This window comes from Jaculus jaculus, chromosome 2 (genome assembly GCF_020740685.1).
Source record: "Jaculus jaculus isolate mJacJac1 chromosome 2, mJacJac1.mat.Y.cur, whole genome shotgun sequence".
NCBI classification, from domain to species: Eukaryota; Metazoa; Chordata; class Mammalia; order Rodentia; family Dipodidae; genus Jaculus; species Jaculus jaculus.
The window spans coordinates 149,337,766-149,362,066 of NC_059103.1; the positions used below are offsets into that span (position 1 = coordinate 149,337,766).

Below are 24,301 nucleotides of genomic sequence, written 5' to 3' on the forward strand. Positions count from 1 at the left end.
AAGAACTTATCTGCAGTACATTTTGAAAAGGTAGTGGCAAATGTTCTTGATTTCATTTCTTTATTCTTTCAGAGTGATCGCTGCAAAATATGCTAAATTCCTTCCCACTTTGTTGGAATATTACCAGAAACAAACAAAACTAGAGTCAAAGCACATCTTAATTGTATGTAAGCTTATATTTAATGAACACTGTTGCAGTCAGCTTTATATTTCTGGACAAACACCCAACCAAAAGCATCTTACAGGAAGAAAGGGTTTATTTCAGGTTTACAAATTCCAGGGGAACACCATAGATGGTAGAAGAAGCTTGCTTATTTCCATAGATCCAAGCAGAGAGACACCATCAACCAGCCAGCATACACTAAAAAGCAAGAACAGTCAGAGCTCCAAACTGCTCTCCACACATCTTAGGGGTGAACTACAGAATCTGATCCCAGTGACATGTCACCCTGTAGCAAGGATCTTGCCTGCTAGGGGTGCAAGTTGTAAGCTCCGTTTTAGTAAAATACCTGAGTCTATAGGACCATACATTCAAACTGTCACATTTAAACTATCACAGTGTTATAACTTCCGGTATTTGTTTTAAGGTACTTAACAAGCAGACACATAAAATTGCTAAAATACTGGTAACTATTCAGTCATGAGTGATGACACAACTCCTGTGTTTGAAAACATCCAAAAAATGGTATTTTTCAATAGGAAAGGGCACCATAAATGTATTCTATGACTGTTTTTATCTACTCATCATATAGAAATAAGAGCACATTGAAATCTTATTAAAATGTAGTGGAATAATTACTATTTCATCCTCTTTTGTAAAATAGCAGAGGACTGATCATGCACTAAAAGCACGAGATGCTTATGGTACCAAGTAAGCCACTTCTGAGGGTTCCTTTTATTTATAGGATTTAACATTGTCAGCTTCTCTAGACTTTATTAAAATACAAAAGAAAAACAGGACATTTAGTACCTTGTTACCATTCAACATGCTTTCTATAGTGGAGGGAGATTTTTTAAAAATTATTTTCATTTTTATTATTTGAGAGAGAGAAAGAGAGGCAGATAGAGACAGAGGCACACACACACACACACACACAGAGAGAGAGAGAGAGAGAGAGAGAGAGAGAGAGAGAGAGAGAGAGAGAGAAAATGGGCACACCAGGGCTTCTAGCCACTGCAAACAAAATCCAGATGCATACACCACCTTGTGCATATGGCTTACGTGGGACCTGGGAAATCAAACCTGGGTCCTTTGGCTTTGCAGGCAAGTGCCTTAACAGGTAACCCATCTCTCCAGCCCCGAGATTTTTTTTTTTTTAAATACAGTTGGATAACTGGAAGTCATTTAAAAGAGCTTTAATTAAATAAATCAACAAATGAGTTGGCATTTATTAATAAAGTAAGCTACAGAAGTAGAGCATTATACAGCTGAGAGTCCTAGAAGAAATGAAGAATGATATACAGTTCTAGGAGGAATGGAAGAATTGTGGAAGAAAGACAAAACAGAGCACTCAGCATGCACTATTGTATTGTGTCCTATTAATATTATTATTGTGCTACCTTTAGTAATCAAATTGTAAAATTCTTGCTTTTGTAATCTAAAGGCTGATATTTTCTCCATTTATATTCTTTTGCTAGTATCTATGGTTAGTATTCAGTAAAGACTTTTCATTGAGGTAGCTTGGTTTTGTTACAATGTTTGGCTTACTATTAGCAAAGTGAAAACTGGAAAGGTGTTTAACAAGTCCAAATAAAATTTTGGAACAGTATTTCTCTCATTTCTTTTAGGAAAAATATGTCATAGCATGCTTTAGATATATGCATGTATATATAAACACATATTTTAAGGCTGACTTAAGGCGTGATGTAGCCTTATTTTTCATTTTATAGTCTAGTTTTAAAATGGATTCAACTGGGCTGGAGAGATGCCTTAGCAGTTAAGCACTTGCCTGTGAAGCCTAAGGACCCCTGTTTGAGGTTTGATTTCCCAGCACCCATGTTAGCCAGATGCACAAGGAGGTGCACATTCTGGAGTTTGTTTGCAGCGGCTGGAGGCCCTGGCATACCCATTCTCACTATCTGTCTCTTTCTCTTTCTCTGTCTGTCACTTTCAAATAAATAAAATAAATAAATTATGTGCGTGCGTGTGTGTGTGTGTGTGTGTGTGTGTGTGTGTGTACACACACACACACACACACACACATATATAGGATTCAATTTAAAATTTTATAGTCTTCCTTCCTGTAGAAAAGAAAACATTTCTTTTTGTTTATTTTAACAGAAAAAACATGGACCTATTTGCCAGAAAACTGCTACTAAAAAACGGAAAACTTTTGACTCAAGCAGGCAGAGAGCTGAAGGAACTGATATTCCAACAGTAAAACCTCTCAAACCTAGGGTAACTGTATAATCTTTAAACAATATGAACCTTATGCACCTTACTGTTATGTTTATTTAAAAGATATGTTTAATTATTGTGTTATGATTAAAGAATAAACAAGGGGCTGGAGGAATAGCTTAGTGGTTAAGGCATTTGCCTGCAAAGCCAAAGGACCCTTGTTCGATTCTCCAGGACCCACGTTAGTCAGATGCACAAGGGGTCGCAGGTGTCTGGAGTTCATTTTCAGTGGCTGGAGGCCCTGGCGTGCCCATTCTCTCTCTCACTCCCTCTTTCTCTGTCAAATAAGTAAGTAAATAAATAAATAAAAAATATTTAAAGAATAAACAAAATGCTGTATTACATGTTCAGTGTAAAAGTTATCAGAAATCTAACTTTTTTTTGAGGCAAGCCCAACAGACTGGCCTTCTTTTTTTAATGTGAGAGTGAGCAAGAGAGAGAATGAGAATTAGTGTGTCAGAGCCTCCAGCCACTGCAATTGAACTCCAGACACATGTGTCATTTTGTGCTTCTGGCTTATGTGCAACCTGGAGAGTTGAACATGGGTCCTTAGGCTTCGCAGGCAAGCACCTTAACCACTAAGCCATCTCTCCAGCCCCAGAAATCTGATTTTTAATTAAAATTTTAAATTGCTACAAAATGCAATCTATTAAATTGAAGCTTTTGTACTATTGGAGAGTCATTCATTTCAGATGCAAGTTTTGGGCTGTTACTATCTTCAACTAGTAATAGTACCTCAGATCTACATGTAGGAAACAAAATTATTATTCATAGACTGCATAGTAGATATTATCTAGATTGATTTGTAATCTCTGTTATGCTTTTTTGCATTTCTTAACTTGTTAATCTTATTTCCTTTCTTGGATCCAAAGGAATGAATCTCCTGTGATAAACCCTCCTTAATATCTGTCATCTATTAAGAAAAATTCACTTAAATAGTTGCTCAGATGCAGTTATTAGGAGTCATTTTAGCCAAATGGTCAAACCTACGAAACTTAGGGGCTGTTTGGGAAGACAGCTTAGTAGTTCTGTTTGCAAGCCTACTGACCTGAGTTTAATACTTCACAGTACCCACATAAAGTTCAATGCAAAGTCATTGGCACAAGTGTAATCCCATTATGCCCATGGCAAAGGGGAGACACGAGAATCCAGAACCTCACATGCTGCAGCAGCAAGACATCCAGTCTCAAGAAAGTGGAAAGAGAGAGGAACCCCTGCCCATACCAAGGTTGTCCTCTGACCTCCAAAAACATGCAGTGGCACATGTGTACCCATACACAAAGAAATAAATAAAAATGGGAAGAAAAAAACTACCTGATTTAGCAGTTTTTAAATAAAACCCTGTTTTCAGTATTAAATTCTTCTAATAGCACATGGCTGATATTTCTGCTAGGGGCAATTTATTTTATTAATGAAATCACTTGATAATAGGATAATAAGATACTCTTTTTTGATTTTCATCCTGTGAATATTTATGAGAAAGATGATGTGGTTTAAATAAGGAACATAAACCAGTATTTGAAGATTTTTTTTTCTTACTGTTCTATCTGATAGATAATTGCTTTAGTTTAAGTAGGTAAATTAGCTAAATCTTCGGAGGTGGACCCTACCTCAATGGGTATGGAAGCTGGCTAAAGAGTTAGACTGCTTGGATTTAGACTGGGCTATGTAGCATAACTATGTTATGTGTGTAAGTTTTTCAATGTATGCATGCTTCCGGTTTCCAGTTCAATGTGATGGAGCTAGAATTTGTCGGGGTTACTGTGGAGATTATGTAGGATAATCACAGTAATCTCAAATGTATTATCAAAGAAGGAAGGGGTATTTAGTATTAAAAGACGGGAAAAGAGCAAAGTTTAAAAGCTCTTGCTTTACATGTAGTTGTTTATTACTTTGCTCCCTAAAGGGTGGTCTTAAGAGCATTAACATCAGCAGTATTGGACAATTCACTGGAAATGCAGAATCTTAGGTCCCACACAAACATACTGAATAAAGTGTGTTTTCACAATTCTTGCATGAGTATTGTAGTTCTGGTTGCTGGGACAAAACACCCAACCAAAAGCAGCTGATAGGAAATTATTTATTTTAGCTTACAATCTCAAGAAGAAGCTTCATAATGGCATGAACAGAGGCTGGACATCACCTCCTTGCCACAGCAGGTAGAAAATAGCAGCAGGAGACTTGAACAGAACTCTAGGAAGGGGGAGCTGGCTATAACACCCATAAACCCACCTCCAGCCATACAGCATCTCCAGCAAGGCTCCACCCTCCAGATTGCCATCAGCTGGGAACCAAACATTCAAAACACGAGTTTATGTGGGATACCAAATTCAAACCACCACAGATGAGTCACCTACACATGACAGTTTGGAAATTTAACAGTATCAGGTGATTTTAGTGTATTTGCCTATGCCAAGGAAATCCTTCATAATCAAAGGCAGGTAAACAACTTTACAAACTGTTGCTAGAAAACTAAAAGCTAAGGTTTTTTTCACAGATTATCAAATATATACAATGCGGGCTGCCTAAAGCCATTGAAGTGCAGGCTAAACCACCTTTAAGAGAATGTGCAGGAAGTTTATGATAGGAGCTCTTTTCATCCTAAGGTGATACTTTAAATGTGAGAGGTCTTGTTAAAAAGAATATATCCTCAGGTTTGTTAACAATAACCTAGTTAGGCACTGAGATTAAAAAACAAAACAAAGGGTTGGATAGATGGCTTAACTGTTAAGGTGCTTGCTGGCAAAGCCAAAGGACCCACGTTCAATTCTCTGGGACCCACGTAAGCTAGATGCACATGGTGGCAAATGCATCTGGAGTTCATTTGTGTGCACATTCTCTCTCTCTCTCTCTGTCTCTTCTGTCTTTCTCTTTTTCTCAAGTAAATACATAAATAAAATATTTTTTAAAAAAGTTGTAAAGCCAGCATCTGGAATGAGCAGGGCTGAAGTTGAACAAAGGCCAGAATGGAGTAAATGAAGAGAACAGGAACAGCAAATTAGGTATTCACGGTGTTAAGCTCTTCTTAAAACCTCCCACATGGTGAGAGGTCTGACCTAGTGGAGTATGTCCTTTTTCAGAGTGCTTGAGGGAACAAGGACACTGGTGGTCAGCAGTAGTCTTTGTAGAACTTGTTACTGTTCTAGAACATATAAATGGTAGGTGTTTATAATCATTAGGCCTTATTGGAAGTAGTCTGTCTCTTTCAACAAAGAAGAGAGTTGGCTGGTTTGTGTAGTCTGGAATCTTTCCCAAATAGCTATACCAGAGAAGCCAAATTTGTCCAATGATGAGTAATAGGGAACATATTAGCTTACCTTGATACAATGATTCCTAAGGAAAACAAGTAACAAAACAGAAGCACACCTTGCCAAGAATGAAGAATTACTGAGTAATAACTCATGATGAGCCAGTAAATGAGATTAGACGTTTAGCTATAAAATAAACCTTTAATGTAAGATGTTTTCCATCTGTATTTGTGACAAGTGAGCCTGTAGATTTTTTTTAGTTGCACTCATAAAGTCAGTTGGAATGTTTTTCTGTTATTATTTTTTTCATTTTTGGTTTTTCAAGAAAGGGTCACGTTGTAGCCCAGGCTGACTTGGAATTAACTATGTAGTCTCAGGGTAGCCTCAAACTCAGGGAGATACTACTACTTCTGTCTCCCAAGTGTTTGGATCAAAGGTGTTTGCCGCAATGTCTAGCTTCCTGTTACTTTTTCCTCTCTCTTTTAGAGAATTCAAAAGTACTAAAGCATCAAGGCTTGAGGTATTTTTTGGTGGAAAAATTTAATGGTAAATTCACAGGTTTTTTATTTTTATTTTTTTAGCATGAGACTTGAGATATTCTGTTTTTTAATTCCAGGTAGTGTTTTGTTGTGGTTTTTGAATATATATTACCCATTTCATCTTTATTTTTGGTAACTTTTTATCTCTTCTCTTGTTTAATTTTACAATTGTATTTCAAAGGACGGTGTTGGTCTTCAGCTTCTATCTTGTTGGAGACTGAGTGTCTTGTTCACTGCTGTGTACATCAGACCAGCTGGCCTGCAAATTTCTGGGGATTCTCCGCCTACTGTCTTACTGTAGGAGAGCTGGGATGACAGACACATGCTACTGCACCAGCTTTTCATGTGGGTTCTGGGATTTGAACTAGGTCCTCACATTTGTGCAGCATGTACTTAACCCACTGAGCTGTCACCTGAGCCTGAAAAAAGCAATTTTTCTAAAAAAAATATTTTATTTATGAATTTATTTACTAGAGAGCAAGTGAGAGAAAGGGGCAAAGAGAGAATGAGCATGCCAGGGCCTCTAGCCACTGTGAACAAAGTCCAGACACATGCACCACCTTGTGCACCTGGCTTTACATGTGTACTGGGGAATCAAAGCTGGGTCCTTAGGCTTCCCAGGCATGTGCCTTGACTGCTAAGCCATCTCTCCAGCCCAATAGCAAATTTTAAAGATAAAATGAATGTTATAACTGACTGTTGTTCCCAGAATGCATAACCCACAATCCCCATGGGGATGACCTGCATCCCCGACTAGGAGGACCCCTTTAGAAAAGGGGCAGGAAAGAGGGAAAGGATGGTACCAACATGTGTTGTTTACATACTGTGTCCATAGTTAATAAAAAATTAATATAATTATGCATACAAAGTACACATAAGCAAGGTCAAAGGATACAAAGACTGGAGGAATAGAAGTTATAGTTTCCTCTGCAGAGTGACTGGAAATTGTTACAAAGAGGCCTAATCCAGGAAGTATGTTGTCCATGAATACGGTCAGTTAATGGAATAGACAATACCAATGATTCTTTTTTTTGTCATTTATATTTATGTATTAAAGACAGAGAGAAGGGGAGAGAGAGAATTTAAGTGAGAATGGGCATGCCAGGGCCTCTAGACATTGCACATGAATTCCAGACGCATGTGCCACAATATGTATCTAACTTACATGGGACCTGGAGAATTGGACCTGGGTCCTTAGGCTTTGCAGACATGCACCATAACCATTATGCCATCTTTCTAGTCCACAAATGGTTCTTAGTGAGGTGAAAATTTAGTCTTGCCCTTATGAAAGAAAATCTAGTGAAATCCACAGACAACTACTTTCTCTTTCTTCAAACCATAAAATTCCAGGAAATTTTACTAAAGTAATGAGAAGAGGGAGAATATGTTCAGAGTGGGAGCTGCTTCACTTGTCAAGGGCAGTTTGATAGTACAGAATTAGAATTATGTTTTAGAAATTAGGACTAATTTCATTGTACTAAAATATATATTTTGATACTTGTTTTTCTTTTTTGGTAGCCAGAACCACCAAAAAAGCCTTCTAATTGGAGAAGAAAACATGAAGAATTCATTGCCACCATAAGAGCAGCTAAAGGCCTCGATCAGGCACTTAAAGAGGGTGGCAAACTGCCCCCTCCTCCTCCACCATCTTATGATCCTGGTATGTGAACTGTTGTGAGAAACGGTCATGTAGTCAGGAAACAATAAAATAATGCATTACAGGGACTAGAGAAACAGCTAAGTCTGTAAAATGCTTTCCTCACAGCATGAGAACCTGAATTTGATCCCCAAAACCCACATTAAAAAATGCTAGGTATAGTGACATGCACATGTAATCTTTTAAGTTCTATGATAGGAAATAATGATAATCTACATTTGGGAAGATTCTTATAGAGCATACAAATTTACAACCTTTTCATCTCAGTGCTTTTATTAAGCAAAGTAATTTTTTAAATTGTGGTAATTATTAAATGTTAATATTCTAGAAAATAATTTAATAATACTGTGCTTATTAAGTAGGATTTCAATACTTAAATTGCTTCGTTCTTTGGTATCTCTTATCTGAGAAAAACATAATTAGGGAGACATTATGAAACAGACCAATTATCTGAATTATGTTGGGACTGCTAAAAATTGAAATGTTATTTGCTATCAAAATATAGCAAGATTCTGGCAAATCCATATGAAATATTGAGAAATTTATTGATAGACTTAAAATTCTTTTCCATTGGTTATTAGCACAACCTGAACAGGCTATTTTAATGTAACTTGTGAACCACATTAAAATGGAATTGACATTGTAGAGTGGGATTTATTTCCTAAACAAAGAGAATGTTCTTTAGCCATAATCTAGATGTGACCATTTTTTAGCACTATTATAGAAGATAGATTTGTAAACTATTCTAATAGAAGGCCAGATAGTAAAATAATCAGGCTTTATAATGCTTCTTAATGGAACTACTCACTTCTTCATTATTTTTCTCTTCCAGTAAAATTTGTTTTCAAACATAGGCAACAAGCAGATTAGATTTGCTATAGTTTGCCATCCCCATAATTCAGTGAAAATTTCTAGTATAATCCAACAGGGCTTAGATTCCCTTCTGATTCTACATTTATTTTCCTCATGAGGTTGGATTCCTCTGCTGTGGAGATGTTGAGATTCCACATCTTAATTCATTTTCATGTCTGTGTAAGTGAGTGGTAATGTGTTAGTTCATCTGGATAATTTGGACTGTAGAAACTGTTAAACTTTTATGCCTCTCCCCAGCATCTGATTTAGGTAAGCACTTTTGTAATGTTACAAAATTGATTCTGTGTTAACCTGGAAGTCTTATTTTATTTTATGACTTTTTTATTTATTTAGAAGCAGAGAGAAAGAGAGAAAGACAGAATGGCACCAGGGCCTCCAGATGCATGTGCCACTTTGTGCATCTGGCTTTACATGGGTCCTAGAGAATTGAACTCTGGTAGCTAGTCTTTGCAGGCAAACACCTTAACTACTAAGCCATCTCTCCAGCCCACGAAAGCCTAATTTTAAGATAAATTTTTATTGTCATTAGCTGTGTTGTGAAAAACTTTTACTTTGAAAGCTCTGTTTAAACTTTTATCTCCTTATAAAAATATAAAATTATTGGCATCCTGTTAAATTGTCTTTTGATAGTCTTCTCTAAAGTGAAAAATTATGGGTGAGCCCATACTTCAGGGTGTTAATGTGGCTTAGCTACTCTATAAACCTTTTATCCATGATGAAACAAATAGCAAAAAGGGAATGATATTTATTCATCTTTTGAACTGAGAATTTAGTTTTTATTGTGTTTTTCACTTCAAATTTGACTTCTAAGCAAGATGAAACTGACATTTTTTTTTTTCTTTTTTGCAAAACATCTGTCCTCAGTCTAGGTAAGCTAGGCTGGACGTTATATAGAAATGGGAATTTCAAGCCGGTCGTGGTGGTGCACCCCTTTATTCTCAGCACTTGGGAGGCAGAGGTAGGAGGATTGCTATGAGTTTGAGGCTACCCTGAGACTATATAGTGAATTTCAGGTCAGCCTGGGCTTGAGTGAGACTCTACCTCAAAAACTTAGAAAAAAAAAAAAAAAGAACGAAATGGGAATTTCTACTTAGTAGAGGTTATTTGTTATGTTAAGTGACATAATTCTTTAAATTGTTACTACTTTTTAAAAATCTTTTTTAGATTATATTCAATGTCCATATTGCCAGAGGAGATTCAATGAAAATGCAGCTGATAGACATATAAATTTCTGCAAAGAACAGGCAGCACGTATTAGTAACAAGGGAAAATTCTCTGCTGATACCAAAGCAAAACCAACTTCTCGGACTCAGGTGAAATACTCAGTTTTAATAATTTCTACAAATCGATGAGAAGGTGGTACCTTGAGATTCATATTTTTTACAGCACACAAAACTATAGTTTTCTTATCTGCAAAAATAGATGTATTTTTTACTAAGAGACTTAAGAAGAAATTTGAATGGTTACTTGTCTTAATATTTATATTTATTATTCATAATTTATATATGTAACATTTAGTGGCCCTTGTATCATGATATATAATTCTTCCTAGTGGCCTGCCTGCTATTCTTCCCTCTTCCTTCCTTCCTTTCTTTCCTCCCCGCTATAGCCCATTTTATCTGATAAGATTGTGGCTGTTTCATTTGTTTTCTTTCTTTCCTTTAACTTTTTAACTTAAATGTGTGCTCTTGCCAGTCTGCCAGCCAGTCTAATATATTCAGTCCTTTTTCTTTTTAATGTAGTCTGGTAGCCAGCATTTGTTGGTTGAAGTGTTTAAAAACTTATATTTAATGTAATTATTCTTGTTAACTTATGCTTAGGTCAGTCATGCCTGGCTAAGTATTATTTTTATATATAACTCTATAGACATCAAAAACTTGCCAGCACTCATTGTATGGCTCTACACTAATATACTTGCTGCTAAAATGTCATCTCATTAAAAAAAAATTAGAGGAAATGTTTAAATATGTATATATCACAAATATATTTATATATGCACACTTTTTATTTATTTATTTTTAATTTGATTTTTGAAGTAGGGTTTCATTCTAGCCCAGGATGACCTTGAATTCATTATATTGTCTCAGGCTGGCCTCGGACTCACATTGATGCTCCTACCTCTGTCCCCCAAGTGCTGGGATTAAAGGTGTGTGCCACCATGCCCAGCTCCATACTTTTTATCTATTTAGGCATTTGTTATTTCCATCATTATTCCTTGTTAATCTAAATGGTCATCTTTTTTTTCCTTTCCAGTTAGTATGAGACAGTAATACTGACCTACTGGCAGTGAATTCTCCTTATTTATTGTTGTCTGAGAATACTTTTATGTTTCCTTCATTTCTTTGTTGAAATACTATTTGTTTACTTACTGACACCATTTTTCTTTCAATTCTTAACTCTCTTTGTACTTAGTTGTAATAACTACTTTCACCTCAGTTATAATAACTGTTTTTAAGTCCCTGATCCCTAAACTTAATACCTGTTGTTACCCAGGAGTTAGTTTCTTTTGACTGCCATTTTTCTTTTTTTTTTTTTAATTATTTATTTATTTATTTGAGAGTGACAGACACAGAGAGAAAGACAGATAGAGGGAGAGAGAGAAATGGGCGCACCAGGGCCTCCAGCCTCTGCAAACGAACTCCAGACGCGTGCGCCCCCTTGTGCATCTGGCTAACGTGGGACCTGGGGAACCGAGCCTCTAACCGGGGTACTTAGGCTTCATAGGGAAGCGCTTAACCACTAAGCCATCTCTCCAGCCTGACTGCCATTTTTCTAAGCTATAAGCCATATTTAAAAATATATGTATTTATTTGAGAGAGAAAGACAGAAAAAGAGGCAGATGGAGAAAGAATGGGCATGCCAGGGCCTTCAGCTGTTCCAGATGAACTCCAGGTGCATGTGTCTCCTTGTGATCTGTTTTACGTGGGTCCTGGGAGACTGGAATCTGGGTCCTTTGATTTTGAGGCAAGCACCATAACTACTATGCCATCTCCCCATCCCTACTGGCTATATTTTTATTTCTTTTGTAGTGACTTTTGGATGGTTAAAAATGGGGTGAGAAAAACCTGTCAGGAATATTTAACTACATATGAATGTCTAAACACCCCAACCAGTAGGTGCTACTTGCCAGACTATACCTTTAAAAAGGTGCAGATACAGGTTGACATAAAGGGTATAGAAACACCTATATTTAGGTTAAAGAAATGAAAGAAAATTATTGGTATAATTAAGTTGAAATAGCTTGACATTGTAGGTAATGGATGAAACTTAGTTTCCATAGACAGATATGATGGTATATACCTTTAACTGCTTGGTACTGTTTCTCCTTAAAAAAAAACATCTGATCATTATTCACCAGAGGTGTTTACCTCCCAAAGAATTTTGTGCTTTTTCCTTCTAAGGGTACTATATCTTGAGACATTTTATAAGGCTACAGATTTGTATTATCTGAAGAGAAACCAGAGTATATAAAAATGTTAAAATAATAGCCTCAGTTTACTTGACTAACTTAATTTATAGTGCGACTACCTTAATTTACACAGAAAAACTGATGATTTTAATCTCAGATATGCTTGGCTTGGAAATCAGTTCTTAACTCACTGAATGTTCATTGTTCTTAAAATGATTTACATATTCTATTAAGCACATTTAAAAAATATTTTCCTGGGCATTTGTAGATTTGAAGTATTGCCCCAAGTAGTCCATTCAACCACTTTGTCAGAAATAAACTTGCTGTCTAATTTTGGACTATTTCATTTTATGAATATAGCCATTTTATGAAACCACTTTCAAGTGTAGAGTCAACAGTGTTAAGTACATTCATAATGTTAGGCAACTGTCATCACTGTTTACCTCCATAGCTTGTTTTTTTTAAAATAAAATAATTCTTTTAAGACTGAAATTGTGAGTTTTGAATGACAATTGTTCATTAAAAATGATGATGACAATTTCTTTATTTTTATTATTTTAGTATAAGCCATCTGTCCTTAAAAAGACAAATTCTCCTGGAACCACATCATCAGGATCTTCCCGGTTACCACAGCCAAGTGGCACTAGCAAAACTGTCATAGGTAATGATAGCCCCAAGATAACATTTCATAGACTTTGTCAGAGAAGTAAATGATGGTAGTGATCTGATTTATTAAACTAGATTATGAATAAAGAGAAATATGGACAAGATTATTCTGGATAAAAGTAACTAGATGGCTTCTAGCACCAGAGTCTTCTTGTTCTTTGACAACAGTATTTTTCCCTCATTTTCCCTTGTGGTTCTTTGTACCTGAACTTGAGAGTTTTTGTAATGGACAGATGTTTAGTGGTTTGAAGAAGATGCTGACCACAAAAATGAAATGTTCACAAGTATATTTTACTTGAAACTTGATTTCTAGCGTCAAAGAGCATTACTAAAGAATTGTTTTTCTTTACATGTTCTGTTTGATGTGAATGAACTTTATTTGTTTCAGACTATTCTTAAAACTGTCGCCTTTTATTATAAGGTGTGTCTTCCAATAAAACACCGTCAGTCAGCAATTCTTTGGGAAACAAACTTCAGACCTTATCTCCTTCTCATAAAGTAATAGCAGCCCCTCAAGCAGGGTAAGTGCATGTTGAATAAATTCTTAGTGGTATTTATTTAAGTGATATTACCATTTTATTTTTATCTTTAAACTCAATTTTTTCCCTAGGTTCTTTTTTTTTTTTTTCATTGTATTGATAGTTTGATGGTGAAGCCCATATTCAGTATTGTTCAAACTGTATCACTATTATCATTTAAAAAAAATTCTAGTGGCATTCATCAATTTCCTTAAAGTATCTAAGGGCTTCTAAGAGGATATCGAAGGTTTAGTAATAGCTAATCTATTAAGCATTATATAACAGACACTTTCTAAACATTCTGCATAGATTTTTACTAAAACTTCTCCCTAGTCATAAAATACCAGAGAAAGTTTGTCCAGTGTCACATTGTTCTTTGCCCTTCTCCCACTGAAACATCTCTTCTTCCCATAGTTCCCCATTATATTGCCATACCTTGTTTATTATTTTTTTAACCCACTGATTTAAATTAGTGTCACTTGCATATTTATGGGTGAGAGCTATTTACTAGAGAATGGGCATTCACTCCTCCAGTGACTTCAGTACTAAAGGACATAACTCCCTCCCATATTCCCAGTAATCATCACTTTCTAGTATGTCCTCTTGGAGGTATGAGGTGTCATGGGCTCCTCCGCCTGCTAAGATTAAATACTGACAGGCTCAGTCATCTGTGGGAATCCACATCTGTTGAGAGTTCATGAGTGTAGTACTTCATTAAATCCAAAAGACAGAATTCCTCACCTCTACTTCACATTCTCCTGATCTTTGATTATTACTGCTCCCTCTTTTGCAAGGTCCCCTGAGCCATGAAGGTGGTGGCATATCTGTCATGTTTGCTTTTGAGTATAAACTACTTGCTTATTCTTGATAACTCTGCCATTTATGCATCTTTGTGTTCACCTCTACTTTTGCAGAAAGAAAACTTCTGTTTGAGTCTGCAAGCAGTATTACCATTGGGAATAGATATTTAGTTGGCAGTTTGACCTATTGTCCAATTAGAATAACCACAGTATTGGGTATGACTCCCAGGGCCTAAGTCCCTAGCCACAGACTTCTGGCCAGATTTATAGTATCAGGCATGAGTTCCTTGCTGTGCAACAGGCCTCAAGTCCAGTTAGAGAGCAATTGATTATTTCTATAATTTTCCTGCCACTATTGCACTAGGGGACACATCTTGTATTTCAGGTCAGTTGTAAGTACCCAGGTTCTGCAGCTGGGTAGGATTAGTGATAACTTTTCTCTTTCAGCAACTTGTATAGCATCTTTTGGCATGAATAAAGCTAGCCAGTAGGGAGGAATCTTCCAGCTCGGTTGATGCTTGAAACTTTGCACATCTGTTACATCCAGTGTTTCTGTTTGTTTTTACTTTTTCTAATTTACCTGTTTATTGGAGAGGTTGAAGTCACTTAACAGAATTGTGTTGGGGTTAATCTGTGACTTTTTGTCTAGTAATAATTGTTTTATAAAGTTGGGTACTCCTGTATTTGGGTGTGTATATTTAGGGTTGCATTGTCATCTTGATGAATATGAAGTATTGTTCTTTAATTTTTCTGACTAGTTTTGTTTTAAGCCTTTTTGTCAGATCTAAGAATAGCCATAACCACTCTTTTCAAGGTTTTATTTGCTTAGAATACCTTTTATCATCCATTTACCCCAAGGCCCTAAGGCCATGTCTGTCTTTGAGAGTGAGGTAAGTTTCTTGAAGACAACAAAAAAGATTAGTCAAAATTTATTCAGTCTGATAGTCTATGGCCTTTGATTGGGAAATTGAGAACAATAGTATTCAGAGTTACTGAAAGCTGTGAGTTATATCATATCATGTTGATGTCTTTGTGGTGTTGTTTTCGTTGGTCTTTATTTGGTTGACAATTATTCTAGCATTGATAATTGTTTTTCCAACTGACCTCTTATATGTGTTTATCCTTCTCTTCAGTTTGATGTATTCCTTCTAGAATTCTTCATGGGCATGAATAACCTTGTTTATTGGGGCTGCTTATTTTGCCTTGGGATTATTTGTCCATTTGGAGAGACTAGGTTGCTGGGGCTCACACAAGATCTATAAGGTGAGAGGCAGGATAAGCAAGCTGAGGGGCTCTCAGATGGAGTGCAAATGTAGAAAGTGGGAAAGGGGTGGAGCTGCAGGGTCTCACTTGTGGCAGCATGGCAGGGAGAAGCATGAGAGTGGGGATGATGTGGTTCAGCCACAGTGAGCAGGGGAGGGGCACACAGAGCGAAAGAGTGTCCGAAGAGCAGAGTAACAGTTACATAGTATTGTTTATGGTTGAGTGTGAATTAAAAGATAGTATTTTTTGGTACTTCTGTCATACTAATGATTTTCAACTACTTGAAAGAGATCATTAGTGATTGCTTCTTGTCCTTACATTTGCTGTCATAATTGAAACACTATTACTATAATAAATTAGAATCACTCATAGCTATTGAGTAGCAAATATCATTCCTGGATGCATAGGTTTGTCAGTCCTCACATAGCATGGTTATTCAATGTCTTTTACATGTGATTTTTAGAATGCCATCCATATTTTTTCATATAGGTAGTGTTTTGCCTTTTCCCTATGTATGTTTCAGAAGTAAACACATTGTTTCTTAGAAAATCAGGTAAGATAAATATATAAAGTTCAGGAGAAATTTAATAGAGAAGAAAATAGAAAGGTACTTTCAGTTTAGGGAAGAGAAAAAATATTTTTTGAATAACATCTTGAAGCTCACTTTGCTTCATGACAGACAGTTGCCTGTTCTGATTGGTTGCATTTCCTTACTCTTCATGAATGTGGATTTGTTCATGTCTGCATGGAAACTGGTAGGGTGCCCTGCTTAATCAGAATTTTATAGATCTAATAATATACATTGTATGAACTCAGGTTTTTTTTACATGGGATTTTACTCTGGCAGTCGTATAATTCAGGGATATTTACTTGATTTCTGATAAACCAGAATGTCTTTTTAAAGAAAAAAGTCATTATGTAAAGATAGAAATATAGCAATCTCCTTATGGGTACACTTTATATATTTTAATAGTAAGATGGACAAGTTAGGCCCTCCACTTCGAACTGGAAGACAAGTGCAAAGGGTGTATGACAGTGATACAAAATCAGACAGTGCCTTCAAAAGACATGAGTTATTGCCCATTTACAAGTAAGTATTCATAACTCAGTTTGGTTGATATTTCTTAAAGGCTGGGTATCATAGAAGTTGTGTCAAGTTTTACCTTCCTGTACCTAGAAATAATCTTAATCATCTTTAGCATTTTTAGTGTTAAATAACCTTCCAGGACATAATATGTTTTTTTTACTATTGAATATTTCTATGCTAATTAGGAATTTTTTGGCTCATACCTCTTTTTAGAAGCTATGGTGACATTAACCTAAAGCAATATTCATTTTTTATTAAGGATTTTTTGAGTAATAGCTTTAAAAAGGGGTATAAAAGGCAAACTATGTACTATATATTATTGCTAAGTTATTGGTTGCTCAAGAAGATTTTTTATATATTATATATATGTATATCATATTTTATAGCCTGAAGAAAAGGGTCCTAGAAAATATTCCATCAAAGGGTTCTTAGTCATCTTGTTCCATGGTAAATTCCAGATAGAACATTAGCCAGGGACACTGGTGTTTACTCTAGCCTCACTGACCAGGTGAATGTGGCATTGAATGTCTATTTTGAAGCTCTACTGCATGAGGCTTTTAAGAGTTTATTCCTTATTTTAAAAATGATAAAGTAGGGGCAGGAAAGATGGCTTAGCCTAAAAATCCAGGATCTATTCCCCAGTATCTACATAAGCCAGGTACACAAGGTGGCACATGCATCTAGAGTTCATTTGCAGTGGCTCGAGGCCCTGGCACACCCATTTTCTCTCTCTCTCTCAAATAAGTAAATAAATATTAATAAAATGATGACATAAGGATTCAATAGATGAACTTTTTATATATGAAAATATATTATTAAACTGATAACTTGGCTAATCTTTAAACAAGTGTATACTACATCATGAAATGTAATAAGTTTGACCAGATACACAACAAATTAATTATGGAAGAAGTCTTTAAGCTTCTAGCAAATCAGGGTCACTTCTAAGTTATTAACAATAAATCCTAAAAGGACGATAGTGTGTCCTGTTTTTTGTCTTTTTTTTAAAATGTTTATTTATTTATTTGAGAGCGACAGACACAGACAGAAAGACAGATAGAGGGAGAGAGAGAGAATGGGCGCGCCAGGGCTTCCAGCCTCTGCAAACGAACTCCAGACGCGTGCGCCCCCTTGTGCATCTGGCTAACGTGGGACCTGGGGAACCGAGCCTCGATCCGGGGTCCTTAGGCTTCACAGGCAAGTGCTTAACCGCTAAGCCATCTCTCCAGCCCTGTTTTTTGTCTTTGTACTGGTACTATTGTCTCTACCTACTGAAGCAGATATCAGGAAAAAACCAACTAGAAGAAAGAAAGGTTAACTATAATTCCATAATGAAAGCTACTTTTCTTATTTGTTTGAACTGTAGTATGTAAATTAGATATAGACTGAGGGTAGTGATTTCAGATTCTGGTCAGGAAGAAAAACCTTTTCAACTATGTAATACTAGAGCAACATGTTCTCAGATTCCATCTCTTTGAAGACAGTACTAAAACTGAATGACAGTCATATGCTATCAGCTAAGTTAGGCTGATAATCTTATATTTTCCTCGAATTCATTTTAATAATTTTATTGACATGTTAAAATTATACATGATATTCATAGGTAAATATATTTCATCTAATATCTTGGTGATTATATAATAAGATACCTAGAACTTTTAAAAGGGTGGGCAGTATGCTTTGAGTGCCTTTTTGGATGATTTTGTTTTGATAGTAAGCTCCTAGAAAGGCACTATGCTGTTTCTGAGAATTCCATCATATAAAAGTAGAACAGAATAGACCTATGGAGTGGATCTGAGGCAGCCATCTCATCAGTGTACCAAGATGATACTTCCTTTTTTAAATTTTCTAAAACAATTAATTTTACTTTTCTATTTATTTAACTGAGAGGAAGAGAGAAGAAGACATAGAGAGAGAAAGAGGGTATGGGCACATCAGGGCCTTCAGCCACTGGAAACAAACTCCAGACACATGCACTATCTTGCGCTTCTGGCTAATGTGGGTCCTAGGGAATTGAACCTGTGTTCTTTGGCTTTGCAAACAGGTGGCTTAACTGCTAAGTCATCTTTCCAGCCCTTACCTTATTTTTATTTATTTATTTGATAAAGAGACAGAGAAAAGAACAGGTGTGCCAGGGCCTCTGTAAACAAACTCCAGACACATATACCACAATGTGTATATGGGCTTACATGTATCCTGAGGAGTGTCACGTAGGTCCATAGGCTTCGCAGTTAAGTGCCTTAACTGCTAAGTCATCTCTAGCCCAATACTTCATTTTCGAAAGGACTTACTAACTACTTAGAACAATCACTTTCACTTTCTTTAACTTTAATCATCACCCTCTATATATATACACACACACATACATACATACATATATATATATATATATATATATATATATATATATATATATATATATATATATATGTACATGTATATATAATGTACCCTGATCATAATCCGTTCCCACAACCCTCCTTTTTCCCCCTCTCCTGTATGTCCACTCCACTGATCCCCTTCTTTCCAATATGTCCCTCATCTATTTTGTTGTCATCGATTTTTTGCTGTCGTATTATGGATGTCTTGTATAAGTGCCATCTGTCACTATGAGGTCATGAATATAGTGGCCCTTTTATGTCTGGAAGACAGCATTTCAAAGCATTCCTTCTCATCTTTGGCTCTTAATATTCTTCCTAGTTCGTCCTCTGCAGTGGTTTTTGAGCCTTAGAGAGAGCACAACCATTTTTAGTCATAACATTGCATATCCATTTGAGATTTCTAATACCATCCACTTAAGTTCATGTACTAATCTGCTCATCTAATAGCTTACAGTTAAGACAGTCTCTTTGAACACAAGTCTCTCTAAGATGGGTGTGTGGTGCATCTATGTAGTCAGCAAAGAGAGAGTTGGGAGGACCATTTGATCCCAAGAGTTCAAGACTGCCCAAGACAATGTACTGATATTTTGAAAATAAAAGCATTGCAACATCGAAATGAAAATAGCATCTTCTGATTTGGGGATAATTAAATTATGTATACTGCCTACCTTCATATTTGTAGAGTGTATATTTGTAAAATAGTTATTACCCACATATATTTTGGGAATAGTTATTTATATTTTTGGAGTCTTTACACCTCCACCTTATGAATAAAATAGGAAGGATTTCAGCCAAAGCTTAAGAACAAAATAGAAACATCTTATGTGAGATAAAATTATTAATTTTACCTATTTCCTAGGATTATTAAGATTAAAAATGTTTTATATGCAAAATAAAAATGAATTAGGTATTGAGTTAAAATCACTGTTAGATGTTAACCTATTGCAGTGGTAGTAGCAGTAATAACACTATTATCAGCAATGTTTATATATATATATTGTATATATGTATGTATGTATGTATGTATGTTTGTGTGTCACAAACTTCCTGTGAGGTGGATAGTCATTGTATCATTGAGAGGACTCCAGTTGGCCACTATCACAAAGCTGATAAGTAACAGTGGAATTTTAATTTAAATTTATGTGAATCTCAGACCTATACTTATGACATTATATCTTAATTCAAATTTTTAAGTTTTCTTTATTTCTCAAGGTTTCAGACTGTTAATTCAAAATAACAAAATGCAGAAGTTTTCCTGGTATTAGATAGTTCAGGCTGTTCTATGAATAAAGGACCTGGTGTGGTGGTGCACACTTTTAATCCTAGCACTCAGGAGGCTGAGGGTTGTAAAAGTTAAAGGCTAGCCTGAGCTAGTTCTAGGTCAGCATGGGGTAGAGTGAAACCCTGCTTTAAAAAATCAGACAAACAAACAAAAATACTTTAAAGGAAAAGTTATTTCAACTCACTCATTTTTTATTTTTCCTAGGGACTTTATCATAAAATTAAATATTATACTTTAAAAGGGTGATAGTAATGATATTTTATTATTTAATTCATCTCTTACTCTTGGGATAGTAATAATATGTTATTATTTAACTATATCCCTTATTAGGATTGTGATAATATTCCCTTTTATTATTTAACTACATCCCTTATTCTTGGGATAATAATAAAACTCACTGTATTATTTAAGAGTTATTTGTATACCTTTAGTACCATAGCACATCCATATTTTCAGGAAAAATAAGTCATATATTTAACTAGAAACTTTTTGGAATGATTAAGCTATGTATTTTATGGAAACCATATGTAAGTAATATATTATTAAGGTAGTGTTAGTAAATGTCAGATGTTTGGGTTTATCCTATTTATTCTTTGTGTTGGCTATTACTGCTTGATTTTGGATGTCAACTTCTGTTTTCTTAATTGTTCAGATAACTAATTGAAAAAAAGATACATGTATATTCAGTACTTTTTTGTCATGTCTTTGCTTTCTTCCAGAGCTAACATCAAACCTCGAAATACCACACCTCCTAGCTTGGCAAGAAATTCTGCTTTAGGTATGCTGCCCAGCAAAAGAAAAACATTTGCTGAGAGCTATATATCCAGGTATGTTTATCTCTGTTGTCCTAATAATTAAAATGAGAATTTGTATAAGTAGTTTTTCAAGCCCCATATTCAAAAATAGTAAACAATCTGTTTATAGCTATTTTTTTTCTTTTATTGCTAAACTTAACTGTGGCTTTTAAATTGCAAAAATAACTTCATTAAGCATAAATATTGTTTTCCTGTACTCCATGCCTATAATTGTTGTAAATGCTTAGGACCTCTTGTTCAAGGCTAGTATACATATTTGAGGTTTTTGGGGCATCTTAAATTTAAATGAAAGATTAAGTACTTCTACCCGTAGAAATGGAAAAAATAGACCCTGTGAACAATTGCTGTTATAATTTTCAGTAACACTTTAGTATTTAAACCTATTCTCTGAAGTGATTATCCACATTATCTAATCTTTGACAGTATCTACTTACCTTAGGTAGTCACTGTCTTCAGGCATAATTAACTTATCTCAAACATAAATTCATGTTTATATAGAGAGGTGTGTGTGTAGTATGTTTTAAGTGGAAAAAATGAGAAGAAATTAGAATTAAAAGATACACTGTTAAGACTGGTATGCTAGCATATGCCTTTACCTCCCACACTCAGGCTGAGGTAGAAAGATTACTGTGAATTTAAGGCCAGCCTAGGTCTGCAGAATGAGTTCCAGGTCAGCCTGGTCTAGACTGTGTCCCTACCTCAAAAAAAGTATATATATAGTCAAAAATACATACAAGTAACCCGGGTGTGGTGGCACACACCTTTAATACCAGCACCTGGTAGGATGATCACCGTGAGTTCGAGGCCACCCTGAGACTACAGAGTGAATTCCAGGTCAGCCTGGACTAAAAGTAAGACCCTACTTCAAAAAGCCAAAAATAAAAAAATACACACACACACACACACACACACACACACATACACACAAGTAAGTCTGTGTTATATGGGTCATGAGACCCTCTGTGCAAACAACCATAGACCACAAATCATGGTCTGAAGTTTGTGGCAGTAAGGGAAAATATGAGTCATGATGTCTTAACAAAAAAATCATTTTCTCTGGGGAAAAAAAAAACAAAAACCTTTATTAGTCCTGATGCTTACAAAGTTCTCCATGTTATTTGTGTGGAGACAGGCATATAGATGTAAAAGTCAGAAGACCACCTTGGATGTCACCCTCAGTTATGGCATATACCTGTTTTTTTTTTAATTAATTAATTTATTTATTTGAGAGCGACAGACACAGAGAGAAAGACAGATAGAGGGAGAGAGAGAGAATGGGCGCGCCAGGGCCTCCAGCCTCTGCAAATGAACTCTAGACGCGTGCGCCCCCTTGTGCATCTGGCTAACGTGGGACCTGGGGAACCGAGCCTCAAACCGGGGTCCTTAGGCTTCACAGGCAAGCGCTTAACCGCTAAGCCATCTCTCCAGCCCCATATACCTGTTTTTGAGACAGGTTCACTCAGTGGTCTGTACCTCACAAGTAGGCTAGACTAGCTGGCCAGAAAGCTCCAGGGATCCACCTGTCTCCACCTACCTAGCACAGTGATTACAAGCACATAATACTACTCCCGGCATTTTACATAGATGCTATGATTCAGCATCAGGTCCTCATCCTTGCAAGGCAGACATTACTGAATGAACTGTCTCCCCTGTCCTTGGATAAGGCAGATACTGGATTTGATAATGGATAAACCCTTAATTAGCAATCCTTCTATTAATGTAGAAGTTAATTGCTTAGGGAATTTCACAGCAAACCAATGACATTCTATAATTCATCAGAAAACATTGTGGTGTGTTGTAACTATATAAATGTTGTCTACTTTAGTTTCAAGTGCATAATATATCCACCTACAGATGTCCATTCTTTGATTTAATTCTGGGATATGTTTAAATCTTGTCTTCAATCTTGGTGGCTTGTCAGAACCACCTGCATACCTTTCTAAAACTGAAAATATTGAGGATCCTTCTAGAGTTTTTTTATATCTTCTCTTTATCTGTGTACTATGTAAAAGCTTTAGGATTGATGCTAATGCATATCAAGGGGTGATGCCCAGAATGGGAAGAAGAACTGCTAAACCCTCAGATTCTTTAATAATTGTTTGTCTCTGCTGGGGCTTTGATATGTATCACCTATCAAAGACATGAGCATGTTTCTGGGAGGGCTAAAGTGTGATTTTACTATATATACATACATACAACTCAAGTATCAATCAAGGCTTGAGTATAGGATTAACATTCTCTGATACTTAATGAACATAACAACTATATATGCATATATACATCATATGCTTGAATAAAATGTCACCTCAAACAAAATGGGCAGAAGGAAAAATGTACCAACAGTCAGGGCAAGAAGAAACAAGTCACATTTAAAAGGTTTTTGTTTTTAAATGTTTTGTTCATTTTTATATATTTATTTGAGAGTGACACAGAGAGAAAGAGAGAAGGAGGGAGGGAGGGAGGGAGGGAGGGAGAGAGAGAGAGAGAGAGAGAGAGAGAGAGAGAGAGAGAGAGAGGGAGAGAGAATGAATGAGAATGAGAATATGGGCGCGCCAAGGCTTTTAGCCACTACAAAAAAACTCCAGACGCGTGCACTCCCTTTTACATCTGGCTAACGTGGGTCCTGGGGAATTGAACCTTGAACTGTGTCCTTAGGCTTCACAGGCATGCGCTTAACTGCTAAGACATCTCTCCAGCCTTTTTTTTTATTATTTTAAATAATTGAGACCTGATTGAAAACTCAGATCCTGTTCATTTGACTTACTTCTTCTGACCCCATCTCAGATAGAAATAATTAGGATCATACAGACAAAATAATATCAGAAATTTCTTTTCCTGCAGGTATGGTACATTATATAGTCTTGAAACCTTTCTAAGGAAGCAGAATGTCAGATAAAACTCCAAATCTTGGGTTGGGGAGGTGACTCAGTCAGTAAAACACTTGCTCAGGCATATGGACCTGAGTCTAGATTCCCAACACCAATGCAGGTGCCAGGAGTGGTGGCATGTGTCTGTAATCCTAGTGCTTGGGAGCTGGAGATAAGGATTACCAGGGCACTGTGGCTGGCTAATCTAGCTGAATCAGTTGACTATGAGTTCATCTGGGGAACCTATCTTAATAGGTTGCAGAGCAACCTGCTTGCTGGCCTCCACACACATATGCATGCAAAGAAGTGCAAGGTTATAACTATTTCTAAAACTATGATTATATGCACATAGCACCCTAAAAGATAAATTATTGAGTCAATAATAAAAATGGTACATTTACTTAATATAATATCGGTGTATTGGAAATTATTATAGTCTGTTTCTAAGCAAAAAATATAAAGTACTACTTTAGAAAGATCTCCACTTAAGCACACACA

The 24,301-nt window shown here is 36.0% G+C and overlaps 1 protein-coding gene across 4 annotated transcripts in view; it reads left to right on the top strand.

Moving 5' to 3' along the window:
* The window catches only part of Zc2hc1a (zinc finger C2HC-type containing 1A), a 42,572-nt gene that overhangs the window by 12,532 nt on the left and 5,739 nt on the right, over positions 1-24,301 (top strand). The window contains exons 1-8 of one of the 4 annotated variants that reach the window (XM_045144310.1): positions 26-163; positions 2,282-2,398; positions 7,704-7,845; positions 9,880-10,028; positions 12,686-12,785; positions 13,212-13,311; positions 16,345-16,461; positions 20,841-20,948. In XM_045144310.1, coding sequence (XP_045000245.1) covers positions 41-163; positions 2,282-2,398; positions 7,704-7,845; positions 9,880-10,028; positions 12,686-12,785; positions 13,212-13,311; positions 16,345-16,461; positions 20,841-20,948 — 956 coding nt within the window. In that variant the 5' untranslated portion in view covers positions 26-40. Of the gene's footprint in view, positions 1-25; positions 164-2,281; positions 2,399-7,703; positions 7,846-9,879; positions 10,029-12,685; positions 12,786-13,211; positions 13,312-16,344; positions 16,462-20,840; positions 20,949-24,301 lie in introns of those variants that run through there. The other 3 variants (XM_045144311.1, XM_045144312.1, XM_045144313.1) reach the window with 3 other exon arrangements.